This window comes from Balaenoptera physalus, assembly GCF_965194825.1.
Source record: "Balaenoptera physalus genome assembly, chromosome: 12".
Lineage (NCBI taxonomy): Eukaryota > Metazoa > Chordata > Mammalia > Artiodactyla > Balaenopteridae > Balaenoptera > Balaenoptera physalus.
In genome coordinates this window covers 1,135,045-1,151,989 of record NC_138897.1, presented here as the reverse complement: position 1 = coordinate 1,151,989, position 16,945 = coordinate 1,135,045, and the positions used below count along the sequence as shown (strand labels likewise).

The window sequence follows — 16,945 nt, the reverse complement described above, 5'->3', positions numbered from 1 at the left end:
TGTCCCCCAAACCCACGTGTTGTTCCTGGCAGCCAGTCGGCCCCAGAGAAACCGCAGGTTGCAGAGCACATCCCCTCTCCCCGCCGGCACCCGTCCTGCTCCCCAAAGGCAGCGTCCGCTGTTTCTGTTTCTGGGTCCTGCAGTGGTTACTCCCCTCAGCGGGGATACTGTGTCCGTCTGTTTCCTGCTGAGTACCTGCCATGAATGTGGGTTTTCGCTCACCGCCCAGGTTTTAGGTGGCAGAGGGCCTGGGACTGCGTCTCGACCCCTTCACGTGGGGCACGGGCGCCCGCACGGGTCCCCTGCAGGCGGATGTGCTGTTGGTGGTAGTTGGCGCCCCAGGGGCTCAGGACCCTCATCTCTGACTCCCGTCCTTCGTGCTGGGGTGACTCTCGGGGTGTCCAGCTCAGCAACGGGACCCCACAGACTTCAGGCAGCTTTGGGGAATTTTTATTTTCCCAACCAAGATGGGGAACTAAGGATCCTCGCTGAGGGTATTGTGTGCTAAAGACCAAAGACCTCTTCAGCCAGCCCCGGAAGGTGGTGCTGGCATTCCCTGAAGGCAGACGAGCTTGTCCGGGGCTTCCCTGGAGCCCTCCTCCCCTCAGTCACACGAGCCCGGCCCCCAGCCTGCGTGCGGGCTCTGTCCATCCGTCCTCTGTCCATCTGTCCGTGCCCTGAACGCCGGCCTCGCTCCTGCCGCCCCAGGTCTGCCTGAAGTACTACGAGCACGAGTTCGTGGAGCTGGCCTGCCAGTGCCCGGCCGTGGTCTGCTGCCGCTGCGCACCCACGCAGAAGGCCCACATCGTCAAGCTGCTGCAGCAGCACACGGGCAGACGCACGTGCGCCATCGGTGAGCGCGGGCGTCCGGGGAGCCGGGGTCCTGAACTGAAACGCACGGGGACGTGCGCCCCGTCTCCCGCCCGCCCGCCCGCCCGGCGGATTTCCCCTGTCTTCCTGGGTGTTGAAACCCCGTCCGCTGGTTGGCGAGGGAAGCCGGCCCCTTGCAGGCTCCCACTTCACGTCCGTGTTCCGTGCTTCCAGGTGACGGAGGGAACGACGTGAGCATGATCCAGGCAGCGGACTGCGGGATCGGGATCGAGGGGAAGGTACGTCTGTCCCTTGTCGCCGCCAGGCCCCTCGTCAGCCCGCTCACACATGCAGCTGGGGGGCTGGGGGAAGGCGGACCCACGCCCTGCGGGAGCAGCTCCACGAGGGCAGGTAGAGGGCAGGCACGTCCTGCTGGGACCCAGGCGCCTTCCTGGTCCCCGAGCCATGCGGGGCTGTGCCTGGGCCGCTTCCCAGATCCCCACAAACCTTTCTCAGCCCCACACACACGGCCCGTGCTCGGATCTCTAGGTCTCCCAGCCAGTCGGGCGCTGTGGTCTGCCTCCTTTGCTCACGTGAAAACACCCAGAGAGACCTGGACACACGCTGGATCCGGGCCCCTCTGCTTCGTGAATCAGGCCACAGTGCTGAACCTGCAGCCGCTCGGCGGGGTGGCAGGTTCAGAGAACTGTCTTGAAGATGCCCAGGTCCCTGCTCAGTTTCCGGGACGCCATCGGTTCCGGGCCGGGTCCTCCCAGGGTGCTGGTGGCGGCTCCCGGGGCGGGGCCCGCGCCGTGCCCCTGTCCGGCCCTGAGCCAGCCCCTCTGCCTTGGTCGCAGGAGGGCCGGCAGGCCTCGCTGGCGGCCGACTTCTCCGTCCCGCAGTTCAAGCACATCGGCCGCCTGCTCATGGTGCACGGGCGCAGCAGCTACAAGCGGTCGGCGGCGCTCAGCCAGTTCGTCATGCACCGCGGCCTCATCATCTCCACGATGCAGGTGCGGCGTCCGGAGGGGCTGTGCGGGGCCCCGGGTACCTCGCGGCCTGCGCGCGTATCGGCCGACTGTGAGTAACAGGCGCTGCTCTCCTCTCTCCAGGCCGTGTTTTCCTCCGTCTTCTACTTCGCGTCCGTCCCTCTGTACCAGGGGTTCCTCATGGTGGGGTAAGTGGGCCCGTCACGCGCAGACACGGCAGCGGTGCGTTGGGAGGGCTTGTAGCCCGGGGGCCCCGTGCGTGGTTCCCAAACACTCAGCCTGAGGACGGATCGACCGGTGTAAGGAGCCACGGACTGGGGCACCCAGAGGCAGCACGTGTCCGCTTGTCCCTCCTACGGCCCTGCTGTTACGTGTTCTCGTGGAATTTCTGTTTACGTGGGGCAGCGCACCTGGGTCGGGAACCGTGTCGGAGCCGGGACTTTCTCCAGCCCTCGGTGGCATCATGGTGGGGGCGGAGTGGTGACACTGGGTCGGGAACCGTGTCAGAGCCGGGACTTTCTCCAGCCCTTGGCGGCATCATGGTGGGGGCGGAGTGGGGACACTGGGTCGGGAACCGTGTCGGAGCCGGGACTTTCTCCAGCCCTCGGCGGCATCATGGTGGTGGGGGGGTGTGGTGACTGGGTCGCTCCCAGGCTGGGGAGCCCCTCCCTGAAGCCTGCGCCCTCCTGGCCGGACACTGTTATCCTGATGGCGGCGTGAAGTTGGCAGCATAGACTTCGAGAACGGATGGTGCTGGCACGGGACCTCACATTCCAGGACGGACTCCATAAGGCCTCCCGCGGTAACGAAGCTCATCCTCAGGGCGCCCGCCCGGCAGCTGGGAAGCCCGTCCGCAGAGTGGCGGCCCGGGGGCCCGGGGCCCGGGGCGAAGGCTGTGCTCATTGCGCTGCCGAAGCTACAAAGCGGGAGGCCTGTGTCAGACGAGAGTAGACCGGAGTTTCCTCTCCTCATCCTCCGTGACCGCGCCAGCAGGTGAAGTCAGCGTGGTGGCCGCTGTGCAGTGGACAGCCCGCGCGGCTTCTCTCCTCCGCGAAGCCCCTCACCCGCGGGGCCGGGCCTCTCCACCGCGTGGTAAGGGCGACGGCAGTTAGCACACGTGTCCCGGCGCCGTCCTGTCCCCCCGCATCCCTCGGCCACAGGGGTGCAGCCCCCCCGTGTCACGGGGAGAAGAGGGAGGCCCGGCGCCGGAGGGGCTGCATGCCCTCTCCCGGCCTCAGCGTCTTCCCAGGTCGGCGGAGGACAAGCCAGCGGGTTATCGCACCCCGTGGAGCCCGGTTAAAAGGCACGGTTACATGCATGTCGCCTGGCGGCTCCCTGAACTCCGAGAATCCCAGGGATTTCAGCGAGAGGCGAGGGCGTCGGGGGCGCGACGTGGGCTGATTTCAGGGCGAAGCTGGGCGGGCGAGGTCCCGTCGCGAATGATGGGGCTCCCTCAGCCGGACGCCACCTCGGCCTCCCGTCCTGTGTCCTGGCCTCCTCCCCCTGGGCCAAGGGCGTCCGCCGTGTCCCCACACCCGTGTCTCCAGAGTGGACGTCAGAGCGAACTGGGGACCTGGTGGGACTGGCTCTGGGGGTGTCTGGGGGAGCAGGGCAGGCGGCAGGGGCGGCAGGAGGCTGGCAAGGGGTGGACCGAGCTTGGGGTGTGGGCGCAGGAGAGCTTTCCAGGAAGAGGGAGCCCTGGGGCGGGTGCTTGTGCCCCGAAGAGGACAGGGCGCTGAGCTCGGCAGCGGGGGCCGGGGCAGTGGCGGGGGTGTGCGGTGAAGGTGCCGCTCTCCTGCCACGGGGACGCATCCCTGAACGCCTGGCTTGCCACCCAGGAGCCGCAGGGGCTGGACCCTGGTCCCCTCGCCCCGGTTCTCCATCGTTCCTCCTCTCCTCCCCTGGCTCCTGCGTGGCTTGAGCTGTTGAACAGGTTAGGTTCTTGTGGAAATTAGAGTGTATCCTTTCCCACGGAACTCATGCGGACCCTTCCCAGGTCCCTGGAGGCGGAGGGGAAGCACTGCCTCTCCCCCGCCCCCAGGCCCCGGTCAGGATAAAGGCTCCACCGCGACTGGCTGCTGGGCTGGGCGATGTGGTCGGGCAGCCTGCTGTTGATCGCAGCAGGAGTTCCTAGAGTCCTTCAAAGAGAGGGAAGAGCCTAAGGTACAGAAAGCTACACATTTTTTTACATTTTTCCGTTGGTTGCTGAAGTCTTTGCAATAATTATCACATTAATTACTCTAAATAGCACAGAATTTGCACAGTAGTGCCGGTTTCGTCTTGAGTTTGTCCAGTGCATTTCTTCCTTGGAGGCCAAAGAAAAGCATAACCGTTCTCACTTTCCGTTTTTCAAAGTATGGATTTGACACTTTAAAAGGAAATTTTAAGGGCAGTGGTGATTACTCCTTAAATAATAACTGCCTGAGTGCATGAAATTACAGCTCTAGGCCTGATTTCATTTCCCCTCTGCAGCCTGAGCCCTGTCAGCATAAGTGCCCATTATTTTTAAAGCTCCTATTTATTATCAGTCTTCACTGAAAGTTTTATTTAAAGTTTCTCTGCATGTCCATCACTTAAATGAGGCGCCTGTAATTCTCTGAAGCATTAGTTCCTTGGATTTGGCAGGAATGGAGGGAGATGCTTCTAAGTTAAGCTTCTTCAAAAGTAAATAATAAAATAGTTTTGCCCTCACCTAGAAAACAAATATAAAGAACTGGGCAGGAAGCAATGTGATGTTTTTATCAAATAAAATCTAACCAGACCAAATTACTGACCTTCCATGATGGAATAACTGGCTCTAGAAACTACAGGACAGTTGATAGAATTCCATGCCACCTGTGTATGGTTTTTATCCGGGTTCATTTGATTAGCTTTCTAGGGACTGGTGACCCAGGTGAGGCCCACCGCACCACTGGTTACTTCACGGAAGGAAGCTCGTGCCGAGGCCGTCCCGGTGCCCCCTGGAGCCCACCTGGCGGCACGTGGCCCACTCCCCTCACTCAGCCTGCGCTTGCGTCTGCCCACATCCCTGAGGTCCTGGGAGGGGCTGTGCCCTCCCTCCGCACGCCTCCCTTGGCAGGTCCTTTGGGGAAGCACCGTGCATCCCGGCCCCACTTAGCATTCACGGGCGTCAGCACATCCAGGGTTCTGCGAGGCCTGCTCCACATGGTCGAGCCAAACCCCTCCTTTGCCCGACAGCTGCCAACGTCCCGTGTTCGGGCAGCGTCCTTGGAGACACGCAGGTCTGCTCTAGCTGAGGTGTCCCTCGCATGATGGCCACAGCTGCGTGAGGTAGCCCCGGGCCATCACAGGTATGCATCCTCGCAAGGGACTTCAGTGGGGAGCCTGAGGATGCACGTGAGAAGACTACCAGATGCCGTCTCCACGGGGTACCAGGAGGGCACGTGACATCTGAGGAAGAGTCCTGAGCTGCAGGCAGGGAGCGTGGGCGAGTGATTGAGGAGGTGGGCTCGCAGCCCGTCACCGAGGGGCACCACGGAGCCACAGGAAACGCCCTGTCCTCCCAGCCCACGCGACTGGAAGACAGGCTGAGGTACAAGGAAAAGCTATTTTCAGACCGTGGGCACCAGGCAGCAGGCACTGATGCCGGAGACAAGGGAAGCTGGCAGGATTCACAGCTGGGAATCCCTGGAACCTTGGGGGGCAAAGATCCCTTAGGCACAAAATGCGTGAACTGTTACAGGAGAAATTGACAAGATGGACTTCATCAAAATTAAGTCTTCGCTCTTCTAAAGACAATATTAATCAAATGAAAGGGCGGGCTGGGAAACAGTCTTTTCAGTACGTATATCTGATAAGAGCTCTGTACCCAGAATGTTTCATGATCTCCAAACAACTCAATTTTTTAAGAAAAGGCTAAAGATTTGAACGTACATCACAAAAGAAGATGTAAGAATAGCCAATAAGCACATGAAAATATATTAACATCATTAGTTACAGGAAATGGAAATTTTAACCCCACTTGGAGACCAAGTTAAGACAGACCGTGCTAAGTGTCAGCAGGAAGCTGGGGCTCCCGGGACTTACAGCTCCTGGCCGGCCGGAGTGCACAATGGTGAAACGAGCCCAGAAGACAGCTGGCCGGTTTTTCATACGATTAAGCGTTCGGCCCAGCAGCCCCCCCCTCCTCAGCCTGCTCCTCCTTTATTTGCCGTGAGATCCACCGTGCCACGTCCCTACCGCCCGGGGCGGGGGGTCGGGCGGGGTGCGGGGAGGGCGCGAAGGCCCGGCCAGGGAAGCAGCGGACGCGAGGTCCCCGCGGGCGTCCCAGCCTGATGGTGGGATGGGGGTCTGCGCTGGGACCCTGGAGGAAGCCACCCAGTCGCACACTGGAAACTGCCCTCAGCAGCATCAGCTGATAAAAGGGGTGGTGACGATGTCTGTATTTGGTTGAAAAGCTGGGTGAGTTTCCGGCACACTAACAAGGGTTCTCATCGACCACTTTACAAAAATAGAGGCTGCTTGGGCCTGCGCTGTGACTCTCGTGAATCCCGGAGCAGGAGGTCACTGGGCCGGGTGCACGCGCAGCCTGGTCCTCGTGCGTCGGCTGGCTCCGGGGGTGTGGGCCGGGTTCTGCCTGGGCTCCTTGGCCCTTTCAGCGCCCTGAGTCCTAATGGGACTAACAACAGCAATCAGAGATCTAGAGGAAAGTAAAGAGCGTGTGCTTGTTGCACCTGATGCAGAAGTTAGAGGTTGAACCTGAAGGTGGAGAATTGGGAGCCGTCAGAGTGCAGGCTGACACTGGACGGCGGACGGGAGACTTGCACAGGGGACTCGGGGGGACGCGGGGACGGCAGACGGGCCCATGACGAGGCGGTCAGTGTCATCAACCGTCAGGAAATGCATATTTCAACCACAGTGAGCTTCCCCTCCACGCCTATCAGAATGGCTGAAACACCTGTGACAGCACCAAATTATGGCGAGGATTCAGCATGTGGATTCCTCATATATGCTGGCAGGGATGTAAACTGGGGCAGCCGCTCTGGAAAGCAGTTTGGCCGTTTCTTATAAAACTAAACATACAGCTGCCCTATGCCCAGTGCCTGCACTTGTGGACATACGATCCCAGGTGGCACCCGTGTCTGAAATACGTGAAACTTACTTTTACAAAAAACCTGTGCAGTGGATGTTTATAGCAGCTTTATTTGTAATAACCAGACACTGGGAATGACCCAGATGCACTTCAGAGAATGACCGGGGTGCAGAGCTTCTCTGTCCACAACCACGAACGCTCCTCAGCAACCAGAGGACGGCCTGTCGTATGGCCACACCTGGGTGACCCTCCAGGGACTGGGGCTGAACGAGAAGCCGAACCCCACGGTCACCTGCTGTGACACGTCACCTGCATGTCACCTTGAAGTGACAAAAGTTATAAGATGGAGGACAGTTGCCAGGGGTTCAGAGGGGCTGGGAGAGAAGCAGGCTTCAGAGGGCCCTGGTGGGGTTGGATACTGTCTGGACCATGTCAGTGTCGGCGTCCCGCTGGAGACAGGCTGCAGTTTTGGAGATGCCGCCTCTGGGGAAAGCTGGTTAAAGGGTCCCCGTGATCTCTCTGTGTTACTTCTGATAACTGAACTCACTTCTGCAGTGATCTCAAAATAAAAGCTTTAATTAAAAAAAGAAAAAGGATGGTGCTGCCTGTCAGCATTTGCGGCTTGTGGACCTTGCTCCTGTGCTGTGGTAAGTATTCAGTTTTAGGACAAGTCGTGCTTGGTTGCCAACTTGTTTTTGTTCTGCTTAGGGTTCGACCTTTGGCCTCTGGTTCAGAGGTGTGCTCCCGGAGGTGCCGGGCCCCCCGTGTAACCTCCCTGCTCTCCTCCAGGTATGCGACGGTCTACACCATGTTCCCTGTCTTCTCCCTGGTGCTGGACCAAGACGTGAAGCCCGAGATGGCAATGCTGTACCCAGAGCTGTACAGAGACCTCACCAAGGTGCGGCCCGGTTCGGCGCCAGGGGGAAGGGCGTTCGCGCAGATGTGTGCAGCGCAGCTCTGATGTCACGCGCAGAATTACATCTGCGAAGGGTGCCCATGACCGCTTGTGGGACTTCTGTGGGCGCAGAACCGTGGCCGAGGGCTCCCTCTTTCTGGGTGAAGGATGCTTTGAGCGGGGCTTCCGGCCCGCATTGCGCACTGGGCGGGGCCGGCTCCCTGCCCACCTGGAGCCGGCGGCGTCCGAGCCGTTAGGGACCTGGGGCCCTGGCCAGGAGCTCCTCTGAATGCCCACGTCTCCTCCGGCCGTGGACTTCAGAATTTTGTCTGAAAGCGATCTGCGGTATGTTTCTGTCCCTGAGACCCGCGTGCTGTTGTCACGGTGACGCTACTGAGGTAGAAGTCCACTTCCCTGAGCTGCGCAGGCTTCATTCACGCCGCCCAGAACTGCTCTGGGACAGTTAAGCATTCCTGAAAGAAGTTTTAAATTTATCATGTTTTCTATGGAAGCATAGAAAACATGCTCCACCGGGTGGAAGACATGCCCAGCTCCCCACACACAAACCATGGTGACCTCAGAACCTTCCAACACTGATTGACATATATACACTAATGTGTATAAAACAGATAACCAGTAAGAAGAACCTGCTGTATACAAAATTAATTTAATTTAATTAAAAAAAAAAAAAAGAACCTTCCAACACTGAGAACAAAGTCCATGGACCCCCAATTAAATTTAGGTTTACAGTTGATAACCTGAAGTTACCGACTCTGATTTTTAAAGCTGTAGCCGTATGTTGTAATGGAGAAAGAATCAGATTAGGCATTAACAGGTAGACTCGCCCAGCTGACCTCTAACCAGTCCCAGTGGTGTTGGGTAAGTCACGTAAATCTTTGGATTTGATGGTGTTTTTGTAAGAATTTGATGAGATTAAGTTTTTTTTAAATTTAATTTATTTTATTTATTTTGGCCGCGTTGGGTCGTCGTTGCTGCGCGCGGGCTTCCTCTGGTTGCATCGAGCGGGGGCTTCTCTTCGTTGCGGTGCGTGGGCTTCTCATTTCAGTGGCTTCTCTTGTTGTGGAACACGGGCTCTAGGCGCGTGGGCTTCAGTAGTTGTGGCACATGGGCTCAGTAGTTGTGGCTCGTGGGCTCTAGAGCGCAGGCTCAGTAGTTGTGGCGCACGGGCTTAGTTGCTCCGCGGCATGTGGGATCTTCCTGGACCAGGATTGAACCCGTGTCCCCTGCATTGGCAGGCGGATTCTTAACCACTGCGCCACCAGGGAAATCTGAGATTAAGATTTTTTAAATCCATTGAAAAAAATATAAAATGCCTGTATAACTTCTATAATCAGGGCAAAAATAAAGCTAGCTCAACAATGTAGTATAAAATAAGATAAAATAGCAAACATTATATTTGATAATATAATATTTTATTTGATAATAAGATATAGATGTGAGACATAGATAAAGCATTATTATCATGATAAAAATATGATTGTGAGTATTACAAGTAGAATAAAAACCTTTTGGTTTGATATCTTAAGATGGTGAAACGATCATCATTCAGTGAAGCAGAATAGGATCAAAGATCCAAAAACTACAGGAGGCTATTGCGAATAATTATAATTTTAGTAGCTTGTGTGTTTCCTTATTTCCAGTGGCTCCAGAAATGTTTCCCTAAATGCTGCCTCACAGATATGAAGGGGAAACAAGCTTTTTATGAATATCAGTGTAGGGGTTCAGTGGCTGCTCAGGGTTAAGGTCACTGCAGGTGAGGCCAGGTGATGCTGCCAGACCGTCAAGGTGGGAGGACTTCCTAACAGGACTGCAGTGTCCCCACCAGTGAGGGGACACGCCACTTTCACTGTTGCCCACCAGAACCTTCTTTGTGGGTTGCCACGTTACTCTAGTGGTAAAAGCAGGCTCCCGGGGTCACAAGCGTCCGGTGTTGAGTCCCAGCTCCCCTCTGACTGTAGCCGCGAGGTGGTGAATCCACACCATTAGCTGATACATTTGAACTTGAGGGGATGTTGGGAAACCACGTCCAATTCCAAGTAAGTTGGGTCTCCTTAAGGGTGCTGGCTTTCCATTCTTGTTAGGGTGACCAACAGTTAGAATATTTCAATATCCTAAAGTCAGGACCACATTCCTAATTTTTTTGACAAGAGTTCAGTCACTTATTTTCTCTAGACTCCTTTTCTTCAAGATCCAAAATCTGTACTTTTTGTCTTTAAAGTATATATTTCTTTAAAAATTGAATACACTCTAAATCCTTTGAAAATAAAGTAGCACTAAGGTACTCAACCAGTTAACTTGATAAGAAGTGAGTATTTTTCTTATTGAAGATAGAGAAGCATTCTGAAGCTTTACGTTGCTTCTGAGCCCAGCACTCTGCACCCGCTGGGGACAGGCAGTCTGTCCGAGTCAGTCACTGTGGGTGGCACGGTTGAGGGTCCCGTGCCGGGCACTTGTAAAGACCTAGAAGGCACTGCTCCTGGTCTCCACAAGCCTTCAGTCGGGAAAAGAAAGCATGAATTCAGGGTAAATTAAATGATGGTTGGACAGTAGCAGAAAACAAGCCACGGGCTGGAATATAAGTAACTGTCCAACAGATGATTTATCTTGTAAGTTCTGAGCAGGAATCTCAGGTCACGGTAAATTCATTAAATACCGCAAAGGTAATCAAGGGAAGCAGCGTGCACATCCCTTGTAAAACAGAAAGGAAAGAACTCTACTTCGAAATAAAATATCCTGGTTTTCTACTTATTTCATAGCCAGTCTTTTTATGCTAAGAGTATAAATGCTCCAAGCATCACCCATCTGACTTAGGGTTCTAACGAGATTAGCCGATCCTGAATGTAAACATTTGTTCTCTGCTCTGTCTCCAGGGCCTAAACCTGGACACGGTGTCTGTTCAGTAATTGGTGAATGAACGAGGGAGGGAATGAATCAGTTAAACAAAGAGGCAACATTTCCTTCCTCTTCCTAACACCATATAGTTCTCACTCCTTACAGAAAGGGATGTATTCGTAAGGATGTTCAGGTCGCGTTCCGCTTTGAGCTGTTAAGCTTTACTCATGGTGAGTGCAGTCACTTCTGATTTTCTGGTGCTGCCAGCTAGAGGGGAAACATGGACTCATCCCTCTCCTAACCCTACAGATGACTTTATTTGTCCTGAATGGTCTGTGGCCTCTTATGAAAAACCACCTGAGCCTGAGCCCTGGGGTCAGGACTTAGGTGACCCGTGGTCAGCTGAGTCAGCCTGTGTGGTCCTGAAATAGTTCAGCCTTGTAGCTGTGAGTTCAGTTACCCAGCCATAGTGTTATATTCATGATAAATTAAACTACTCACTAACTACAGAGACACCTGAGTTATAGTCGTACTGATTGTCAAGATATCAAGTAGGTGATGTACGGTCCTTCATAAAAGCCCTTGAAACCATTAGACGTTGAACTATTAGGACTACTTCACTATTTTTATTTTCTGTTGAATAGTCTCAAAATGGTTTTAGCTTTTGAAATGTGTATTTGTATCCTTGTATAATTTTAAAAATAATAGTGATAAGGCAAGGAAAGGAAATTAAGGGTATAGAAATTAAAAAGGAAGAAATAAAAATATCTGCTTGCAGATGCCAGAATTGTCTATGTAGAAAATCCCAAATAATCCACAAAAAAACCCTCCTAGACTAGTAAGTTTAGTAAGGTTGCAGGATACAAGGAAAAAATATTTTTAATTATTTCTAATTCTGTATAGTAGCAATGAACAACTGAGATCTGAAAACAATTTTAAACACTGTTTATAACAGCATAAAAAAGGGAAATACTTTGATATAACTAACAAAATATGTGCAGGATCTCCATGCTGAAAATTGTAAAACTGGCTGAAAGAAATCCTAGAAAGGCATAAATGAATGTTCGTGGAACGGAAGTCTCAGTGTTGTTGAATATTGACAACTGATTCTAAAGTTTATATGGAAAAGCAGAGGAACTAGAATTACCAAAACAAATTTGAAAAAGAAGGACAAAGTTGGAAGCCTCCCAGTACCCGGTTTTTATCACTGGCAGAGGATAGACACACAGGTTAGTGGGGAAGAACAGAGAGCCCAGAACTACAGCCACGCATGTCAGCCGGTCTTTGACCGACGTGAAGGGGAATCCAGTGGAGGACGGTCGTCTTCTCAACAGACGGTGTCAGGACAGCTGGTCACCCTCGGGCCACACCTCAGGTCTCACACAGAAATTCACTCACAGTGGGTCCTAGACCTAAATGTAAAATGTAAAACTATAGACCTTCTAGGAGAAAGTACAGAAGGAAATGTGCATGACCTTGCATTAGGCAAAGAGCTTTTAGATATGGGGTCATAAAGGAAAAAATTGATAAATTGGACTTTATCATAATTACAGACTTTTTTTCTGTGAATGACACTGCTAAGAAAATGGAAAACAAACCACAGACTGGTAGAAAATATTTGCAAATTACACTTTTGATAAAGGACTTGTATCCAGAATATATAAAGAACCCTCAAAACTCAAAAAGAAGACAACCCAAGTTTTTAAATGGGCAAAAGACGTGAATGGACACCACACCAAAGATGATGGTGTACAGACGGCAAGTAATCACTTTTATGAAAAAACGCTCAACGTCATTTTTCATCGGGGAATTGCAAACTAAAATGAGATACCGCCACAGTCTGTTAGAATGGCAAAACTGTAAAACCGACACCACCAAACGCTGGCAGGGGCGCTCAGCCGTGCCGGTGGGAACGCAGGCTGGTGCAGCCGCCCTGGAAGACAGCTTGGCGGCTTCCCGTACAGTTAAGCACACGCTTAGCACGTGACTCAGCAATCCTACTCCTAGGTGTTTACTCAAGAGGAATGAAGAGGTACGTTCACACAAAATCACGTGCAGAAAAGTTGATGGCGGCTTTGTCGTAATTACCAAAAACTGAAACGGCCGGCCGCCCTTCCCCCCGTGAGGGTGCACCACGCAGTGGGATCATGTCCGTGACGGGAGAAAACCCGTACATTCAGCAACGCAGACGACTCTCAGATGCGTCCTGCTGCCCAGAAGAAGCCAGACGCAAGAGTGAGTGTGACCCCAGTGACCTGCCGCTCTGGGAAGTGCACAGCTCTAGGGACAGAGGACAGATGGGCGGCCGCCCGAGGCTTGGGGTGGGAGGGGGTGACTGGCAGGGGGCAGCGCGGGAGCTGTGGGGTGAGGGACTCTTCTGTCGCACGTGGTGGGTGGAGACTGGCCATCTGCCAGCACAGAACCGTCCACCCAGGAGCTGGCATGCCGACTGGGGCAAAGGGCTCCAACCGCAGGACACATGAGCCACAGAACCACGGGGGGTGGGCTGCCCTAAGAAGCCTCGGGGAGAGCGTCCATGAGTGCCTGGGGAGGGGGCTGGAGACGAGACGGGGCTCCCGCCGCGGGACGCGGCACCGCAGGGCCCCTGCGCTTGGCCGAGTCGGCGGCGGCGTGTCTGGTGCAGGTGCAGACAGAGGCAGGAAGGAGGACCTGTGTGCACGCGTGCCAGGGTCTGTCCCCGGGCGCGGCTGTGGACGCTGGGCGGGCGGGATTCAGCCTCCGGGCGTCCTTGTGCTGACGCGTCCCTCTGTCCTATGTACGGTTCGTTCTTCCTCGTGCCGTTCAGCATCACGTGCCACCTCTTCCTGGCGGGGGTGCCCCGCGTCCCAGCAGAGCTTTGGTCTCATCCGTTAGGCCTAGCTGCAGCGTGACCTTGAAGCTGCCGGGGCTTCTCCATCCATAAATGGAAACGATGTCTGTCGGCTGTGCCAGCGAGCGGGAGACGCGGGGGACGAGCGTGATGGTCTGTGAGTCCCGTGCCGTGGCCTCGCCGGGCTTCGTCCCGACACCGTCGTCCACAAGCCTCAGGAACGTGTGCTGCCTCAACCAGCCCTTGGCAGGAACGGGCTGGGGGGGGCGACTTGTGACCCCATCTTCCTTCTCGGATAGAGGCGTCTTCGGGAGTGTGGTCGGACAGGACGCAGGCCGAGTTTTCAAGGTGAAGGTTGCTGTGCCAGAAACCCTTGTTTGTGTTGGGCTCGTTGATATGGCATCTTTTCCAGAAAGGACCTCAGGGCCTAAATTCTGACTTCAGGTGTGATAGACCGTCCTTTGTCATCTAAGGAAACTAAGAAGTAGATATAGGAAGATTTGTTCCCGAGAAATAAAGAAGAAATAAAGGGAAATTGTTTTTACTATGCAGAATAGTGCGTTTCAATGTTTGTTTTATACACGTCGACTCCTGGGTCACTAGGAAGCCCGGGAATGGATAGCCGTGGCTTAAGGTCACCAGAGGTCAAACAGAAGAGACCGCTCACCCCTTTACCATAAGCTGCGCAGGGCGGGCGGCCCGGGTGCACGGGAGGAAGACGGTGGCTGGATCAGTACGTGGGTCGGGCTGGGGGCCTGGGGTCTTTTACGAGTCACCCGCACGTAGCTACTTGAAAACGTGTGTTCTGCTCTGTTAACTAAGCTGCTCCACTGTCTACCCTAGGGAAGATCCTTATCCTGTAAGACCTTCCTCGTCTGGGTTTTAATCAGTATTTACCAAGGTAAGACGGACCTGCCTTCTCCTGCACTGAAGCTTTTTTGTCTTCTATGGGCGATATTGTTTTCACCTCCCAGTTAAGTTCCAAAAGCTTAACATTTCATCAGCAGTTGAATATTGCTTTCAGTTTATCTTGTGAATCGATACCCCAGCAGCTGGTCCCGCAGGCCTCTTCACAACGCAGCGGGGGTTGGCGTTTTTACTGGTGCAGGCCACCTAAAAACTGACCTGTTTTTAAATAAAAGACAATCCAGAAAAATTTAATCAGCACTTACCACAGTGCCTACGCCCCACAATGGCTTTCTCTCTTGGCGTGATAGCCGGACTTCGAGAAATACGAATTACGAGGTCAGAAGTCACCCGCTGCCCTCCGCTTGGTGTCCCAGACGAATGGGGGCCTGTGGAGGGTGCTTAGCAGAGGGCCCTGGAAGGCGACCTGGAAGGTGGCAGCCAGCGCGCAGGGGCTAACTGGCGTGCAGGCACAGCTCCCCCCCCACTCTGCCAGCCCGCATCTTACTGTGTCCCCCCAGTCCAGAGTTCACGTGGACCGCTGGGTGCAGGTGCGCACAGCCCGTGTCTGTCGGTGCTGTCAGCGTCCGTCAGCGCCCCTCCCCCTCATACAGTAACAGAGCTGCCGACCCGAGTAGCACGGTCGTCGTGTCCAAAGCCACACCGCTCACCCTGGCTGTTTTCCAGGCGGCATCCTCATGTCCGGGGCCCTGGTGCTTTTCGAGTCCGAGTTTGTGCACGTGGTGGCCATCTCCTTCACGGCCCTCGTCCTCACGGAGCTTCTGATGGTGGCCCTGACCGTCCGGACGTGGCACTGGCTGATGGTGGTCGCTGAGCTGCTCAGCCTTGGCTGCTACGTGGCCTCGCTCGCTTTCTTAAATAAATATTTTGGTAAGTTACTTTCAGACTTCTTTTCTGAATAGCTGTCTATTACTGGTTTTTGAACGTTTTCTTTGTTGCTTCTACTACATTATCTTAGATTGCAGGTCGTAATAAAACCCACATCAGACAGCTTCACAACACAGAGTTATTTTTGTGGAAAGATTAAACCCCTTGCAACAATACATGAAGTCGTGCCGAGTTCTCCCCACAAGAGCTGTATTGTTTGTCCCTTTTCCTGACGGAGGCCGCTGAGGCTGCAGGGAAGAGGGCTTCCAGGATGGGGCCCGGCGCCGCCCGCCCTCCTCCCCCCGAGCCACGGGGCCCAGCCGCCTCGGTCCCGAGCGGCGTCAGAACCTGCAGGCGGCACGTGGCCCGGGTCACTGCACCCCTGCCCGCCTCTCGCCCGCCCCCATTACCAGCAGGGCCCTGAGGAGGGGGCCTGCTTGCTGGGTGTGAGCGCTGGCTGGCATGGGGGAGGGAGGGGGGGTCACCCGACGTGGCCCTGGGGGAGGGTTGAGCTGCCCTGGGTGCATTTGCACGGCCGTCCCCGGCCCCTCTCCGACCCCCGCTTCCCGTCCACGGCTGCGCTCTGATCTCGCCTCACCTGACGCGCCTTGTCAAACCCAGCTCTTCACTCGCCACTGTCGGAAAATTCATCTAAGGCAGAGCCCTGACCCTTGAAGTCAAAAGTCGGCATCTACCTCCTGTTCCTAACACCAGGGACCTGGGACGAGCAGACTGCACTGGGATGAAAGATGAGAGCCTCGTATTTCTGTGAAGTGGAGGAGAGCAACGGACCATAAAGTTACTTTTGGTGAAAAGTGACGGTAGCGTCACTTTTCACGTATTGTGAAAACATCTCCATCCTTCACACCAGATCAGTTACAAAATGAGTGTTTAGGCGGGTTTCAACAGCGGGAACTTATGAATCTTGTGCTTGTTCCATAACTTTAACGTATTATAGATGGTAGAGAAGTAAAAAGAATTCCAACATAAAAGCAGAAGTTGGGTGAATTCACATCCAAGTATCTACTCAATGGTGAGTACGTAGATAGGAAAACTGTTAAAAATTCGTGTTTTTGCATTAAAAGAAACATTCACCAAAAAAATAGACATGGCACATAGGAAGTGGTTATTTTCAAATTATAATATCTTGGTTACTTCGTTTTGAGAATAGATGTTTGCTTTCCTGTGTGACCGCGAATTAACGCTCTTGCACGGAGCGATGTTGGCTTATTCTCGGGCGTCTCCCTGGGCCCGCAGCTCCTTCTCCCAGCACGTGTGCACAGAGCACGAAGCAGAAGCTACAGCTGGGACACCAGCAGCAGGGCTGCCCGGGGCCCCCGTGTGAAGCAGGCACAGGCAGGGCGTCTCGTGGAGCTTTCTCGGGTCGTTGACGCTACCGCGTCCTTCAAGACTGCAGAAACTTGGCAGAACGCCGTCACTCCAGAGGCTCGACTGATGAGAGCCCCGCCTCTCCTCTTCGTGGCGTTTGCTGTGGGCTCCTCCCGCCTGGCGACCGCGTGGACGGCCCTGGGCCCTGGGCCCCGTCGGGGTTCTGCGGCTCATCGGAGGGGACGGTGCTGGGCGTCCTGCGTCCGCCGATGAGCACCTGTGTCCGCCAGGCGACCGCGCGTCGTCCCCGCAACATTTTGCCGTTAATTTTTAGTGGTTGGACCCCTGGAAAACACTTCCCGGCTTTTTTACAATGTGCTTAAACACAGACC

At 54.6% G+C, this 16,945-nt stretch overlaps 1 protein-coding gene across 12 annotated transcripts in view; it reads left to right on the top strand.

Annotated features, from left to right (window-relative positions):
• The window catches only part of ATP9B (ATPase phospholipid transporting 9B (putative)), a 225,459-nt gene that overhangs the window by 207,436 nt on the left and 1,078 nt on the right, over positions 1-16,945 (top strand). For all 12 annotated transcript variants that reach the window (XM_082418507.1, XM_082418499.1, XM_082418501.1 and 9 more), the window contains 7 exons: positions 709-853; positions 1,045-1,109; positions 1,668-1,823; positions 1,923-1,987; positions 7,642-7,750; positions 14,274-14,331; positions 15,024-15,227. In XM_082418507.1, the coding sequence (XP_082274633.1) occupies positions 709-853; positions 1,045-1,109; positions 1,668-1,823; positions 1,923-1,987; positions 7,642-7,750; positions 14,274-14,331; positions 15,024-15,227 (802 nt within the window). The remainder of the gene's footprint in view (positions 1-708; positions 854-1,044; positions 1,110-1,667; positions 1,824-1,922; positions 1,988-7,641; positions 7,751-14,273; positions 14,332-15,023; positions 15,228-16,945) is intronic.